The 17,500-nt window shown below is 40.0% G+C and overlaps 1 protein-coding gene across 1 annotated transcript in view; it reads left to right on the top strand.

Annotated features, from left to right (window-relative positions):
- The window catches only part of celsr3 (cadherin, EGF LAG seven-pass G-type receptor 3), a 97,185-nt gene that overhangs the window by 66,174 nt on the left and 13,511 nt on the right, over window positions 1-17,500 (top strand). The window contains exons 15-23 of the mRNA XM_010766413.1: window positions 1,621-1,694; window positions 4,673-4,856; window positions 5,734-5,835; window positions 5,967-6,061; window positions 6,519-6,728; window positions 11,860-12,058; window positions 14,394-14,585; window positions 14,669-14,855; window positions 15,864-16,031. Of these exons, the coding sequence (XP_010764715.1) occupies window positions 1,621-1,694; window positions 4,673-4,856; window positions 5,734-5,835; window positions 5,967-6,061; window positions 6,519-6,728; window positions 11,860-12,058; window positions 14,394-14,585; window positions 14,669-14,855; window positions 15,864-16,031 (1,411 nt within the window). The remainder of the gene's footprint in view (window positions 1-1,620; window positions 1,695-4,672; window positions 4,857-5,733; window positions 5,836-5,966; window positions 6,062-6,518; window positions 6,729-11,859; window positions 12,059-14,393; window positions 14,586-14,668; window positions 14,856-15,863; window positions 16,032-17,500) is intronic.

Raw genomic sequence — 17,500 nt, 5'->3', positions numbered from 1 at the left:
TATTCTCATTTATGTGAATACAAAGGATAATAATACAAGCAGCAGAGAAGGAAGGATGCCAATTGGTCAGCTCATTTGTGATATTGTACTGTTTGGACAGCGCCGTTGCAGCTGTGTGAATGATGTCACAAGCCGTTGTTGTGATGTCAGTGTAAGGGCTTTTAAAAAGGAGACAGCTTAAACACTTTAACTTAAGAAAGTTGTAAAATAAATGACATTTATTTTTGTATTATTGATATATGTAAATTACTTAAATCTTGTTGTTCCTCATTCGTGGAAAATTACTTTAAAAAATGCTGAGATCATTAGTTACTGTTAAACAACAAAAAATCGAAGTCCTTCAAACTCATTTCTGATAATAAATTCATGATTGAGAGCTTCTGAAGTCAATTGGAACAGCAAGGATTTGCAATATTTATTTATTTTTTATTTTATATTACCTAAGGATTATTGACTGATCAGATTGTTTTAGTATCTCAAAAAAACAATGGAATTTAAGACTTGGAACAACTTGCTGTCTATTAATCGCTTGCCTATCATCATTTATTGACTCTGCCAATTAATACATTAAATAATCTGGCCAAACGACACAGCCAAGAACAATTTAGCACTTCATTCGGGCGCGTTAAATTGCATGTGTGCTATCCTTTGCATCAGGGAAATGTTCCTAATGTTTTATAATATTTAATTTAACACATTTTGGACATGGATGTGAGAGAATTGATGTGTTAAAGGCGTATGTAAAAGAAGCCAAAAGACTAAGAGAGACAGGAAAAGGGAATAATTACAGCGCTGCCATATCTGCGTAGGTGTCTGCCAGAGCTCTAACTGGGTTAAACAGATATTTGGGAGCGCATAATGAGGCCTCATCCACATGAGACCGGGAGGAAGAGACTGACTGCAGGCGAACTCCCAAAACCTCCTTAGTCAGGTGAACATAATGAGGAAGAATTCATGTGGAGAAGAAGAAGAGTGGAGAAGAAAAGGATAAGAGGAGGGACACACTACACTCTATAGATAAAAGTGGTGAGAGAAAGAGGAAAACGAAATACAGAGAGATGAAAAAGAGGCTAAGAAGAACAGAAAGACTGAACATTTGAATGATTAATGAAGAGAACAAGGCGTCTGACAGAAATAGTGTAAAATAAACCCCAAAAGTTTTGAGGCAAGAGGAAAAAAAGGAGAAGAAAGAGGTCGAGAGAAAGTCAAATCAAACACTGGTGACACGTCTGGGAATAGACCCACACACAGCTGGCAGAAAGGCACGATGAGACATACATACCATACAAGTGAGGGGAAATTAGATGCAAACACAATAGAGAAAGAAGTGTGAAGGCAAAGAAGAGGATGAAGAGCCATATTTCATGTTTATTTAAGATTTATTAGCAGCTACTGAAGCAACAGCTGCAGTTCGGTTCTCTGGTATTGATTAAACAGACCAGACCAACCAAGCAGAGATGATTAAAAGAGATTATCTATATTAATGATTAAAGAGAGACAAGATCCCAGATTGGAAAGCAAATAATGAAAAAGTGACCACTTGAAAGACGACACCAATAGAAGGAAATGGAGAAAGTATCCAGACAACTTTTTAAACTCTATGTTGATCAATCTGAGCAGCCACCATCCAGCCTCATCTCGGCATGGATCTGTCCGTAGATATATCTGGAGATGTGCTGTTACCATCTGGACTAGTTTGAGAACTTCAAATGCACAACAATGTTCTGTTAGCCTGTTCACTAGATGCTATATTTCAATACAGTTGCTATTCTGCATTTCCAGTCAATACATAATAACACGTTCCAACATTTGGGTGAGCTTTTTGATAAACAGCCACTATTCATGTATCCCAGTTGGGATCAGGTTATACCCTCAAAGCTTTATCATCATACATCATGCTTATCAGGCTTTATCAAAATCCTTACTAGGCTAGTTCCACTCTTCTTCCAATACAATGAAAACAATGGAGGAACCAGTGCATTATACATAGAGATAGCTTTATGAACATATTAACACCAAATTAACAAATGCCCTCTACTCTCTATTGGTGGTGTTTGTGCCTTATTCTTTTCCCCTGTTGCCATCTAAAGACATATACTACTCATGGATGGTTGTATAAACAGTAACGATTGGGACAAAGCACTAAATGTTTTGGAAATATTGTCTGACATTTTCTCCTAAAAGGCACAAAAAACACTTTTAATTGAATTAAAAACAAAACAATATGCTATCTAGTTCAAGTATGGGCTGTGATTGGCCAGTCTCATTGTTGCCATAAAAGACAGGAGCGCAAAATAGTACACGGTTCTATTTTAACATCCACAAGCAGCCCCATAAGTCACAGAGACGTGAAGTGAGGCAAGGCTTCAAGCCAATAGTGACCGGTGGCAGGTTGGTGTCTTCATAGCTGAACACAGACTGCCTCAGCACTAAAGTTGATTCTTTCACTTCTCTGTAAGTTAACTTAACCAAACTAAATAGTGCTTCTAATTAGAGATCTCATTGTCTTCCTCCAGATGAAAGAAGAGAAATCAAAGGAAAGTTTTCCAAGAAAGAAAAGTTTGATAATGAGTGCAGAAGATTAAAGCGGAGGGGAAGGGAGTGAAAGAGAGGGGAGTGAGAGAGTTTCATGGAGGATAAAGTTTGTTAACGTGAGCTAGCCTCAGGCCCAACAGCATGGCAGAGGAAGCAGAGAGGCGCTGCTATCCCTGTAGCATCCTGCAGTAGCCGCGAGCTAATGCTAACACCTTGACTCATTAACATGGAGAACACAGGCAGAGAGAGGCTGCACTCACACACACTGACGCCTTCACACACACACACAGAGCATATGCACAAGTCATCTTCATTGGCATGCACTTATTTACTGTAAACACTGTCTCTCATTATCATTATCTTTAATGAACACAATGAGCATTAAACATGGAGACTGTTAAACAATGAATGTTGTTTCGAGACAAATCAAAGTTTCATAAGGGCAGGGAGCGAAAAATAAAAAAGGAGTGGTGCACTCTGAATAATTCCCTTTCATGTGCGTGTTTATGTGTGTGTGTTTTGTCCTGATGCTGAAACTTGCCCAATGGGTATCTCATCAGTGCCTCTGATTCATGCAGTGCAGACACACACGGAGACAAGGTCCTGCATGACAAAGCACCGAGACATCTGTCCTCCTCATCTTCCTTTATGAGTAGGCATACAGTATGTGCGCCTGTGTGTGTATGAATACATTGGCAGTCTCAGCTTGTTGCTACAGGCTAATTTACAAGAGGGAAGAATTTGAATTGAATCTGATAAATTACAGCGAGGTTAATTTATGTCTGCTTGAGTTCCCAGAGCTGTTTAAAAACCAACTCAATGACGTGTAGAAAACATATGGTCAGGATTTGAGAACAGGAACCGCTCTTACTGTAGTAATAAATAATTTATCAATGTTTCCTCCTTTATGTTGCAACATTAAATGTGTGATTGAAAACAACACATGCCACATAAATATTTCTTCAGATGGAGTTTATCAGAAAGTCTATTATATGAGGTTGTTGGGTTTGGGTGTGGTGTGCAGCTGCAGCATATTGAGCTCGGACCCTCTGGGATGAAAAGGAGAGATTTATGAGTTTCAAGCTGGATTTCCTTTATTCAACCTGCAGTATCCTCAAGGTGCTGAATCAGGGCGAAGTGGTTCTCTATGACAAATGACTCCTCCCTTAGGAATGGTATTTATTGATCAGGTTTGATATTAAAACTAGAATGTAGCGGTATTTGGCTCTGCTGTACTGATATATGAATAGTACATTGGAGAGCTTTTCAGAAATATGCGATTTGAAGAAAGTTTGACCTACGTGTATCAATACTCGGTGCACACTGACGCAGGCAAGGTTTCTTTTTTTACTTTAACTCATCGGCTCTCATTGTTTATTCAGGTCTCTTTAACCTGAGTTTTACAGTCAGCATAGCTACACTTTCTGCTTGATATCTGAAATGTAAACTCCAAAATAGACCTGTTATTTCAGTAAACAAACCAACAATGTTAATGTTTATGTGGACTATCAGTGTGAGGGACCACTCGACATACACATTGAGCTGAATTATCAATGCTATTATTCTTTGAGAGAGAAAGTTGGATACACAGAGGTGGAATGGATGTTTCAGTGAACAGATGCTTCTTGTTTCTCTTTCTGATTGTGGTTCTAATGTAGAGAAACAAAGCTGGTGTTGTGTCCAATCAAGTGTCTAAAGCCAGACATGGAGCTGTGAGTCACATTAGATAGCTGGAGAGGCATAGCTTAGGAAAAACACTTTAGGACCCTGAGTGTGACGGACAAAAAAGTACAGACACACCCACGATTTACAGATATCTTTCGTTTTATCGGCTCAAGCCCCCCTCTCTCTCTCTCTGTCTCCCTCATATTGTTTTGACAAGGCCAGTGTCATTATAAGAGTCTGACAACAGCCAAGGCTGTCAACGCCTCTCTCTTTCAGTTGCCATGGTGAAAGTGTAAAGATGCATACGGCAGATAGAAGATGATGGAGTGTGTGTGTTTGAGACAAAGGGACCGAAGTGAAGACCAAGAGTGAGGAACGTGAGGGAACACATAAGAAACAGAACGGGGTGGGTGTGTGTGTGTGTGTGTGTGTGTGTGTGTGTGTGTGTGTGTGTGTGTGTGTGTGTGTTCAGGAGTTTCACTACCGTGCGCGAGGCTCTGACACCTGCCTGCCATGTGACTGCTACCCGGTGGGTTCCTTCTCGCGGTCATGTGACCCAGAGACAGGCCAGTGCCAGTGCAGGCCCGGCGTGATTGGTCGCCAGTGCAACGCATGTGACAGCCCCTTCGCTGAGGTCACAACGACAGGATGTGATGGTGAGGAGGTTTATATCTTCTGTTTCAGACATGTTAAATGACTCTGTTTTACCCAACAAATAATAACAAGTAATGTATCTATTTTTTGGTCCATGTGCTCAGCATCACATCTGAGACATACAGTATCTGTCGATTGGGGAAAAGAACTGTGAAATTGTTTTTCAGCCAACTGCTTTTACACTTTTACTAATTCGCTAAGTATGTGTCACTATCTTAAAGCTACTATGCAGTTCATTGACAAAAATAACCAAAGGATTGAACAAGAAATCTGCTGTTTAACAATAGTTTGCAAAGCCGGCTTAAGTATTTTAGTTTTGTCAGTGTTGCTCTCCAAAAATAGCCAAAACAATTTGATACTTCTTTGTTTCTTTAGTATAATATTCCCTTGGCATGTAAGACCAAAAACGATATCGTGTGAGAGAATATGTATGATTTCCAAGAAGGATTTTAAACCAGTCTGTATGCAGAGTAAATCCTTCATGGAGTTTAACCGAAATTAATATCATTACAGTCTATAATAGGATATCAGTTTCTTCTTTTATTCTGGCTTTCAATATGCTTGTGTTTTGTCCAAACTTTCGTTCATGCCTGAAATCACAAAAGAACTGTTGATTATATTAATTTTCTTTCTACCAAGCCCCCGATAATTGTTTGTATCTTTTCTTCTGTGCAGCTTCTTCACTCTCCACATTCCATTTTGTAATTACTTTCTTTAATTTATAGCTGGTATTTCATTCTCATTTTTTATTATTTTCTTCCCTGCGAGTCAAATTAAAAACATTTCCACATATTTAATGGCTTTTTGTTATGTTATTAAAAGTTCATTGAACTGATAAGAATGATTTAAAATATTTGTTCTTCCTCTTTCTCTCTGCAGTTATTTACGACGGTTGTCCAAAGACCATCACTCAGGGGATCTGGTGGCCTCGGACCAAATTCAACCTGCCGGCCGCAGTGCCCTGCCCCAAAGGCTCTGTCGGTCAGTACACACTAATGCATTTAAACACTTAGATATGCATATACTCACATGCAACCTTGTGTAAGTTCTGAACTTAAATGTATATACAAATTCCGTCCTTGTTAAGGTCTTTGTGTTTTGCCTCCTCACAGGTGCAGCTATCAGACACTGTGATGCGGAGAGAGGATGGCTGGAGCCGGACCTTTACAACTGCACCTCTCCTCCATTTGTGGAGCTCAATGCTGCTGTATGTGGAGTAATTACACTACTAATAATTATACTTATACAATTAAACACATGTCTTAATGGGTCCTAAAATGTCCGGGACATTTTCACGTGACCGTGAAAAGTGCAGAATTCTGGCCTAATCTAAGATGTAGCTGAAAGATAAATGCAATCCATTTGGACTTTCTGTATATTATTTTATGGATCTCCAAAATGTTTTTGGTAGCAGGATGCACAGAAAGGGGCACACTTTAAGTCAGATCAGACCTGGGATAGAGGTGGATAAGAGACTTGTTCTATTACTTGTATTGGGTTGGTTAGATATTTTATATGTGTAAGCTACTTCATGAACTACGATGTTTGTTGACAATCCGTACCGTTGCTCTTCATATTTATATCTTCATATTCATTTCCAGTCAATGTTAAATACATTTAAAGAGTGGATGTATTAACTGTTTTGTTGGTGTCTGCATGTTCAGCTTGATTCTCTGGAGCGTAACGAGACGGAGCTGAACACCATCATGGAGAAGAAACTGGCCCACCAGCTCCGTGACGTCACCGAGGCAACCACCCGACTCTACGGCAACGACTTGCAGATCGCCGAGCGGCTGCTGTCCCGCCTCCTGACCTTTGAGACCCAACAGACCGGCTTCGGACTCACCGCTACTCAGGACGCACATTTTAATGAAGTAAGAAAAGGAACACGATTCAATTATCAATTTCACTGCGTTTCCTTTCTCCCTGTGAGTCACTCTGACATTTGTTCATACGTCTCTGTAAGAGTGAGGGCAGTGGTGAAGCTAAGTTTCTTGCTGTAGCATATGGTGGAATATATGGAGTATTTGCCATTAACAAGGGATGTAATTGGCATTTATGATTCACCTCGCTGTTGAAATCCGATAAACAATACCCAAAAGCAGCATTGTCAGGAGGCACACATTCATTGAATAATGATTTTAAACCATAGCAAACTCTTCTTAAAGGTCACATTTGAAGTTGTATTGACGTGTTGGTAATTAAACATTTTCCTATTCAAGCCACAAATATTGATGAGAGGTACATTTAAAGTATCTTTAAAGTGCATCAAATGTCCAAGTTATGAAACATGACAGGCAGGATGGTGATTGTGAATCCAATACTCTGTGAAGTTGATTTCAGTGCATGGAAATCCTAGCTTGTTATGAACTCCTCCCTGCCGCTGTATCCGCTCTGTTTGAACAGACTTACCTGGTATTGTTAACAAAGACAAGTGTACAGTAACAACTAGCTAATCTGCACACTTGAATACTTGATAGAATTTTGGGGTTTGATATTCTACTATCACAAATGTAATGATTTATAGGTTATTTAAGTTATTCTAAGGACTATACCAGATTTCCACTATCTACAGTATACTGCTACCAGCAACGACAGTCTGCCAGAAGACATGCTGTTATTTAAAACTGCAGATATGATTGATATCGTGTACAGATGCTTTGACGAGTTCTTCAGCGTGATGTCTTTTTTTTCTGATATGGGAGGTAATGTTGCTATGGCGATGCAGTGACAGTAGCTCATGAAATACTGCAACATGTCATTTTCCCAAATTAACTGACAGCGTCTCATTTCACCTGATACGGCCGCTTCAGCTGAGGATCATTTTAGCGTGTCAGCGTTTTGACATAAAGGTGCCAACAGAGATCTCCGTATCATTTTGCTATAAATATTTAGCGTACACATCAACTTTAGCTGACAACAAATGAGATGTCCATGCATCACAAGTGAGTGGCTGGCAATATTAAGTAAACCCCCCCCCCAATCTCACATGGTTTCAATTTATTGCCTCGTGTGTCAGTAGTTGACACATTGCACATCACTATGGAAACAGTAAAGTAAAATTGACATGCTGACAACAGTGTAAACATTTTCATTAAGAGGGAGAATTTAATTTCAAATCGTGGGGACAATGTAATTAGTCAAATGTTTCTTTCTGTCTTTCAAACACACATTGTTACACTTTGCTACAGTACACATCTACAGTAGTAGTAATAAAAGTAATAGTAGAATTATTAGAAGTCATGGTAAAGTATTACTTTGATTGCGTTTCCAGCTCTGGACGTACAGTAACATCATGAGCATCAATCAATGCAATACGTAGCTAAACAGCAAAACATTCTCAGTTATATCATGATAAAAGTAAGCGTTCAGTTTCGTATTGACATTTTTCCTTGGTCTTGTGGTACATATCGCCTTTATATTTTAGTTTGTATGTCGGCATTTCCATTGAATAGAATCTTTGTTATTTCCCTGGAGGCTCAGTTGTATACCACTTTCTTGTTCTCTATAAATCCGATCTCTATAAGCTTTTTTTGCCAGGTAAACAGGGCCTCTGTGTTCCCAAGGCACAGCACGGCACACATGTCTGGAACAGAATATCCCATTTGGTTTTTATAGTTGCATTGACATTTTTCCAGAAATGCTTGAGTTCCGTGCAGCTCCAGACACACAGAGCCTCCAACAATGGTGGCTCTTATCTTCTTATAAAGAACATTGTTAAAGTCTTTCCATAGTTGTTACTTACAGTATTACATTGTGTAATACACGTATTATGCCACTCTGTTTGAAATGCATCACTGATATCAATTGTTTTTTTATTCAAGATTTTTACTTTCTCTTCTCTCTTAAGGCTGAGGTCTTTGTACAGTATTTCTATGAGAAGTATAGTGTTGAATAGTAATCTCACACTACCTGACATCATCATTTATTTACCTTTATCTGAAGAGTAAGTTCCAGCACGTTTATGCAGAGAGAGGTGATTCATATTCAGCCGGGGCCATTGAGGGCAGTTTAAAGGCATTTCGTTGGCTCTCACATTTTTCTACACTTGAGCCAGGGGAGCATGCTAACAGGAAATATTTCTCCACCTGATGACAACTACAGTATAACGCAGGGCTGAAATTATTCATACAGTCATTGTTGGGGCTAAGAGCAGGTTGCTATAGAAACTGAGTAGGTGTGTTAGTATCATCTCTGTCGTTTTGTAATTAAATTAAAACATTTTAGTTAATATAGTTAAGCTTTTGTAAAAATACTTAAATTTGAACACTAATACACAACAATCTGTGTATTAGGGGGCATTTTAAAAATATTTCCAGCTTTAAAAGATCCAGTGACCTTCACTCTGTTTATGTTGTGGTTCTATATAAGCAATAAAAGCTCCTTGCAGTTGATGGCATAAGGTCTGGTTGTCACATTGTATCTACTGTGCTGTACATTCACTGACTTAAAGCAAGAGCGCATCTTTTCCTCTGAGGTGAACAATGAAATAAAAAGCACTCCCATTTCTCTGATTTAATACACACTTGTTGCACACTGGCTGCCGTTATCACACTGTGAATAAAAGAGAAGGGATGCCATCCCATATATCTTTACTCCCTATTATTAAAAAACAGCATCTGTCAGAGCCTGACTCGTTAAATAAAGTCTAAATGATGACTAATTATTTATAAACACTCATTCCTAATCGATCTTAAATGAACATGAGTACTTTGTTGGTGAACTCGAGAGCATCAGAGCCTCACGCCTAGTACAGTGTATTGCTGCTTGTGATCAATACATTGGCTAACAAGTAGAGTTGCTATAGCAACACAGCAGCAGCATTAACATCATGCTGTAGTGAGTGAAATGAAAACCTTTTCCTGCCTGACATCTGACTTTACTCTTTCCCCTGACAGTAAATCAGAAATATGGTCATTAGGGTTTAACATTTGGAGTGTTTCTCTACAGCAATATAAGCAGCCTTATGATGCCACACTTGTACAGTCATGATTTATACTGTATATTCAGTTTGCAGTTCCTAGAAAACAGAACCTGAACTCGCCTCATTGTAACCTGTACCTCGGGCTGTAAAACGTGCTGCCCACATATCATCATCCTGAGTTAATGAGGCGGCTCTGGTTTACCCTGGCACCGCTGGAGTGGAGCGGCAGGCAGCCCATATATTCTCACCCATAAAAAATAGATATCATATATCTGGTAATACTTTACACGTCACGTTAAGCAGCAGCCTTTAGGCCAGACAAACAGGTAATGTAGAACACAGTTACTATAGTAACCCAGCGGTGGTAGCGGTAGCGGAGCCCCGTGGCTGCAGGAGAAACAAAGGAAGGGAGGCAAGAGGAGTCTTCACATGGGGAACCTGGCGATGAGATGAGGAAGAAATCTCTCTGTCAAGCTGTGATCCGATCTATCCGGAGAGTACCACACCTCCAGATAGGGCTCACGTCTCATCAAGTACACGGCAAAAATATGCCAAATTTGTTTTATAATGAGGCAGAGAAAATCACATATCATGTGAATGAAATATTCATCAAACATCTGTCATTCGGACGCCAATGTACCGCCCAACTGGTTGGTAATGTATTTCTCATAGTGGGAATCTACAACAATGAAGGGTCAGAAGAGATGGGAATGTTATTAATAAAGAAATACAATTTAAGAAATCGAATGTGATTTAAAAATGGTTTGGTTCAAAATGTGACATGTTTTTTAGAGCTATGTTGTAACCGGTGTCATGCTGCCTCCCAGTCGCCCTGTGTGCCCTGCTTCTCCTCAGCCTGTAATCCTCTCATCTGCTGCAGCTCTGTGCTTCTGTATTGTTTTTCAAACTCTATATTTCGGTAGATAAAAACAGGCAATCTGAGCTCTTGCCCAGTGTACAAACTGTCAGGGTGTGGAGCTTAAGACCCTGTATTACATTTCTATTGAGGAAAGTCCTATTTTCAATCTGAATAATATAATTTAAGTTAATGCTTTTCTCAACTCTTCATGATTATGAACGGAAACTGGACTGCAAATGTCATTATCCTATTTGCTATCACTACTTCAGTCAAATCATGTTGCGCAAGACTTTTTGCAGGAATCTCTCCACAAACTTCCTGTTACAGAAATACTCCAATACCTTCAACAATCACTCTCCTTGCTCATCTCCTTCCAATCACAACTATCAATGTGTTTTCCAGGCCACCTTTCTCTCTTTTTCTTCCATCTCTGAGCCAACGTTAACCTTCTTTTTATAGCTATATGTTTTATATTTTCCTTCTCATTGCCACTTCCTTACCCACAGTCCTTGTTCCTGACTCTTCCTACAATCCACTACGTCGTTCCTATAATGCAGTCTATATTGTGTTCATTGTTGGTCTGAGGGTTTTCTTGTGTATTTCTTCTCCCCAGAGCCTCATGTGAGACTGCAGTGCTTTATTGGGTCTGGCACAGTCAGACTGCAAAGAATCACATGAAGCATTTCCCTCTCTTTCTCTCTTTCCCTTGATCTTTGAGATGACTCTTTTGTTTGTTCAGAACATTTTGAAAAGCTGTGCAGTCTAGACTATATATAACCAGTTTATGAAATGAAACGGGGACGCTGCGCCTTAATGGCACCATCACTGTGGTAAAACGGAGCTATAATTGGGGTTAGGACGTGTTTGGATTTTAGGTTTTGTGTGCACATTCTTTGCCCATGATCCTTGCTCGATAATGAACCTTACATCAGATTGTTATGTCCTCGACCAGAAACGGATTCAAACTCAAGTTACTCCCTCTATTCAGCTTTATTTTCTGCATCCTTTGGGTAGTATTAGCTGGTTTCTGCAAAGAAAATCCCCTTTCTTCATATCTACTATCTCCATTTTCCCCTTCTGATCCAACATCTTGATATGTATACTTTTTGGATCTTATATATTATTGTTGTCTCTTTATCTGCTGAAAAACATATCTCCACTACCTACTCTTGTGCATTTCCTTTCTCCTATCACTAAACATTCCTCTTCCCTCTGCTTGCAGAACCTGGTGCGAGGCTGCAGTGTTCTGTTGGGTCCTGGTACCTCGGGGCTGTGGCGGGCTCTCGCTCAGAGTCAGAATCACATCCCAGGGGGCGGCCCGGCGGAGCTGACGGAGCTGCTGGAGCAGTACACCCAGAACCTGGCCCAGAACATGAAGCTCACCTACCTCAACCCTGTGGCGCTGGTTGCTCCAAACATCGGTGAGTTCAGAATGACTCCACACACAGCCAGAGCCTCAAGACATAATACAAAAGATCATCTCTAACCAGCGCCGCTAAAAGAGGCTAAGACAGTAATAAAATCGTAATCTTTACAGACGATCTGCAGTGCTTTTCTTAGAATACTGTAAATCACTGCTGTGAAATCAGCAAGAATTACTCATTATAAAGCGGGAGATGAACAGCGCTAATGCAAATTACGATGGCACAGGCAGAGCGCTGGCAGCAGTACAGAGAGATGGATTTCACACTCCCTCTCTCTCACACACACACACACACACACACACACACACACACACACAGACGCTCAATCTTCCAGTACATGCACAAAACCCTGAAGCTCTGTAACGACGGCCAGCATGCATCACTTAGATTTACAGATGCTGAACACACACGATCACACACATAGAGTAATACAAACACACAGACACGAGCACAATCACACACACACATGCACACACACGCACAATGAAAGGCTGGAACACCTCATTTAACTTGTGAAAAATGTTATAAAATCATATCAATTCAATTGGAAAGAGACTAATATAACACACACAAATGTACACAAACACACACACACTATACTCTTATACTGTACTATACATCTGTAGGTTTGTGTTACTTAGTTTCTGTCATCTTGTCACACGTATGTTTCCCTCTTTTCTCACTCTCGACATGTGTTGAAATACTGTTTAATAATCCTTGCCATATTCAACAATGTGAGGTGTTGAAAGAGCAACAGCAGCAGCTTTGGCAGGGATGAAGCCAGACAATGAATTTCACGCTACGTTAATGCTCTTGGCTACACGCACACTTTGGATCCGCGGGAAAAGCCATACAACCAGAACTAATGAAACCTATCAAAGTTACAAACTAGTGGATATTTCTTCATCAGCTTATTTAAGTGTAGTTTGCTAACACAGTTAATCCCAGACCTGAACAACATATAAAATAGACTTACCTTACCAAAATAAATTGCCTGCTTTTATTTCTATCCTATGTTTCTCTCATTTCTCTGTTACTTCACTGTTTCCCTGCCAAAGACTGTCAGATCATCTTAAACTGACAGCCTGATGCTCATCTCCAGACAGGGGGTGCAGAATTAGCAGCAGCATCAGCAGTGAAAGCAGAAGGAATAATAAATACAGCCCACACTACATTTCACACTCCTACACACACACGCTGGCAGTAAATGCTCTCAGCCAAATGCTATATGAAAAATAACATCAGAAAAAACATGGATGAAACCGTCACGCACCCATCTGTTAGCTTCCAATAAACTAGTTATTTCTTTGTTTTTTCCAGTTGGTATCAGTCATTAAAATGTGGGATATTCAATTATATTTCACTAATAAACCATTTGTTTCTCCATCAAAACTGTCATTACAGACTTTTGAAATCAGAAAAAAGGACTCTCTCTTAACACAACAACAGGCGCGCACACACACACACACACACACACACACACACACACACACACACACACACACACACATACGTTCAACATGTCTGTTAAATTGAGTGATCTCTCTGAGTGCTGCTCCACTTCTGTTGCTTGGTCAAGTGTGTACTCATTATTGAACACTCCAAATTGACTGCACTTTCTGTTCGCCACCTCATTTCCCATAATACGACAGTTCCTTTGCTCATGTGTGTGTGTTTATGGATTTTGTATTTGCTCTTCAAAGAGTATACATTTGTTTATCGACACATTCAATTTCAGTTTCACCATAAATTGTTTTGTATTGTATAGTAACAGCAATAAATCATAACTACTTTTCTTTGGAGACATTAGTAATACTACCATAAACACAACGTTTCATTATGTTAATCTGTAGTAGCGTCTAGGCAGCAGTGTAATTTAGTGCGCCATGAGGACAGACAATGGCAAACATTCTGCTCTAAAGTCAGTAGTATACAGCAAAATATTTTTTGTAAGATGCTATTTAGATATCAAAGATTGTTTTATCTTTGATTTAAGGTGCTCAATTGAATTGTCCTGTACTATAATAGATATTAATTTATCTGATAATATGGCCCAAAAACAAAACCCTTAGACCCATAGAGGTTAGCTTAAAATAGAGGCAAGTCTTTGGCTCTCTATGCCCTTTTTACAACATCGATGCTAATGCAGCGAGACATACTTCTAATGATAGTCTTAGATATAAACTGCCTGTCATTTCAACTCGTCACACTTCAACTAGTAATTATACCAAGGTCTCATAATGATAGATCAATAACATTATATCTGTTTATGTATTCTGAACATGACATACTCTACTATTGTGTCTAATCTTGCTGCCTGTTTGTTTGTCAGTCATGAACCTGGACCGTGTGGAAAACCAGACCCATGTGCGGCGGCGTTTCCCACGTTACCACACCACCCTGTTCCGGGGCCAGACCCTGTGGGATCCCAACACGCACGTGATACTGCCCCCTGCTGCCCTGGTGCCACAGCGACAGCAACAACAACACAGCTGGAAGGAGAAGGAGCGCACAGAGAAAGAGCGTAAGAACAAATGCACAAACAGAATGAAAGGTTTGAAAGTGTAAACAGAAACAAAGATACTAACACAGACTTCTTTGTTTTAGCCGCGGGTCCTCAGAACACTGATCCGGCCTCCATCAGTATCTCAGCCAATCAGACAGGAGAATACACGGCAGCCAGACGCACCGTTTCCCTGCCAGAGCCGCCCATCACCATCGTCATCCTGCTGATCTATCGCAGTCTGGGCGGCGCCCTGCCTCCAAAATATCACACAGACAGGCGGGGTGTGAGGTAGGAGTCAATCTCACTCAGAACAAATCTCATTACAGCAGCTGTCTGAATCCTCTTATGAAGGAAACATGCTGGATTACTCATAATATGAGAATATATATAATATACTTATTTGGTTATTAAAATGTAAATCGATCTTTTTCATATGGCTGTTTAGATTTGTACCCCTAGATCTATAGTCTCTAGTAATTGTGTGCTCAAAGTGCACCAGATTGAAGCATTTTACTTTAAAATGTTCAAAAAAATATTCCCGGGGGGGCATACCCTTGGACCCTCCTAGAGGATGTGTCGTCCACCCCCCAATTAAAACATGTTCATACAATAATGAATACATTTGAAACCTTCTTTATGTATATAACCTATGTCAATACGTTTCAGTTTTTGTAGTGTATTGATCTTTTGTAGAGATTGTTCATTTATTCTTTATATACTCTATTGTGTATTCCTTGGAGGGGGGGGGGCACCAAATCATAATCTTGCCTAGGGCACCAAAATGTATAGAACCGGCCCTGGCCTGAAGGGTCGTTCAGTAACCTAGTTGTTAGTAGCCTTAAGGGCCTACACAGTTGCTGCACTAAACTACATTTTAGCATTTTAAAATGCACTAAACTACATTTTAGCATTTAAAATACCTAGCCATTATTTTTGCGGTTATTTTGGTGAAAGTAACAAAAAAGTAAAAAAAGTAATATAAAAGTAGTCTAACTCATTACATTGCAGAGACAGTAATATTGTAATGTAACTTACTACTTAAAAAAGACAGTAATAAGTCATATGTACTGTATTACATTTTGGAAGTAACTTGCCCAACACTGACTACGGTAAGTAGTAACACACTGTCCAGTTTCCAGTAGGTGTCAATAAACTGTCATTTAAGCCCCATTTAGTGTACACATCCTGCTCCTCTCTGCTCACCTTATTTGCCATTTTTTACTGTCCTAACCAGCACATGAAACTTTTCTTCAGTCTTACGGTACGGTAACTGTGCGATCTCTCTCCCTCCCTCAGGCTTCCCAGACACCCGGTAATGAACTCCCCGGTGGTCAGTGTTTCTGTCTTCAACAACCAGACGTTTGTGGGCGGACACCTGGACCAGCCCATCCTGCTTGAGTTCAAGCTTCTGGAGACGGCCAATCGCAGCAAGCCACTGTGTGTGCAGTGGAACCACAGCAACCAGTGAGTACAGGCTGTATATTGGTGTACTTTCAAACAAGATATAGGATGAGACCATACTCTTTGTATCAATAAAGTTTGACGTTGTGTTCAAAAACCCATTCATTCTATAAAGCTATGCCAGTTTTTGCACCTCTCCTCTGCTCAGTGCCACTCGCTTAATTTGACTGGACCACAGCAAAGCTTTTGCCAGCCCCAACATCACGATAAGGTGTCACTGTGTACAAAAGTTACTGAGTTAAACCACAGCTCTTTCAAAAGTAGAGCATTAGTAGTAAAGATGTTATGATTTATGGTCAATATTGTCAAGCGTTAACTGGAATTACAACATTTTACATTTCGATTTATTACTGTTTTTACTTTTTAGACAGTGCCACATATAAACCGTGACACACATGATAAAAACATGATATTTGAAGTTCACACACAAGCCGCTAGGGCTGTCCCGAATACCATTTTTCTGAATCCGGATATTCGGTTGTAATCAGCAGCGAATATTCGTTCCGCGCGGGGGGGGCGTAGTAATCAGCAGCAAACCGCTTCGACACGTGTATTTCGGTTATATTCACGGCATTCTTTTTGTTATAGTATTGTTGTGTTTATAGTTATTTTTAATGGTATTACACCCAATTTGTGTTTCTTCAAATTAGAAAAGGATTTGCATTGTGTGTTGTTACTTTCGTTGCCGTTGTATTATGTCTTAAGTGTAATTTTTGGGCTTGGCTTTCTATTTTTGTATGGACATGCCTTTTATTTTTGCAAGGAGAGTTAGCGCAGAATGACAGGAAGTTGTTGTTGCCCATATGGAAACACGTGATGGAGATTATGGAGAAAAGTCAATATCTACATATAAAGACGGTGAGAAAGTAAACGATAACGTTATGCGTTAAGTCTTAGCACGCCCCCGAAGAGGCACAAGCTCTTATGGTTGATATTGGAGATTACAATTAATTCAAAAAAAAAGAGAAGAATATCGAATAACGAAATTGAAACCCGAATAGTTACTCCAACGAATGAATATTCGAGGGGCTCAGCCCTACAACTTAACCCTTTTTGTTGCCGTATGCTGATGGATTTTAAGATGCTTTCTCATTCATCCTTCTATTGGTCCAATTTTTGCAGAGTTGGAGAGGGTCAAACTTTGGATGCTTCATGACTTTAAGTGCCTTATGTGGAACCAACGATGGACTGCTACAATGATGTGCCTTGCACATTAAGAACAGTCAGTCTTTCCATTTCTTTGTGTCGTGGTCTCTTTTAAGAATGAGACTTTTTTCATAAACTACCCGTCTCTCTGTCTCTGCCAGGCTATGGATCGGTGGGTTTGTTGGCGCGTCAGGACTGCCATGGTTGTACAGGACACTCTCATGTCCGCTGTCAGTCGTCAGAGACTGGGCACCTTCGGGATGTGCTGATGGACAGCTCACACAGGAGAGGTCACGGTGGTTTGGGTGGAGACCTACTTTACAGAC

Source organism: Notothenia coriiceps, unplaced genomic scaffold (assembly GCF_000735185.1).
Source record: "Notothenia coriiceps isolate Sejong01 unplaced genomic scaffold, NC01 NC01_scaffold00003313, whole genome shotgun sequence".
NCBI lineage: Eukaryota > Metazoa > Chordata > Actinopteri > Perciformes > Nototheniidae > Notothenia > Notothenia coriiceps.
The sequence above is the reverse complement of the archived record's forward strand: the minus strand, read 5'-3'. Positions and strand labels throughout refer to the sequence as shown.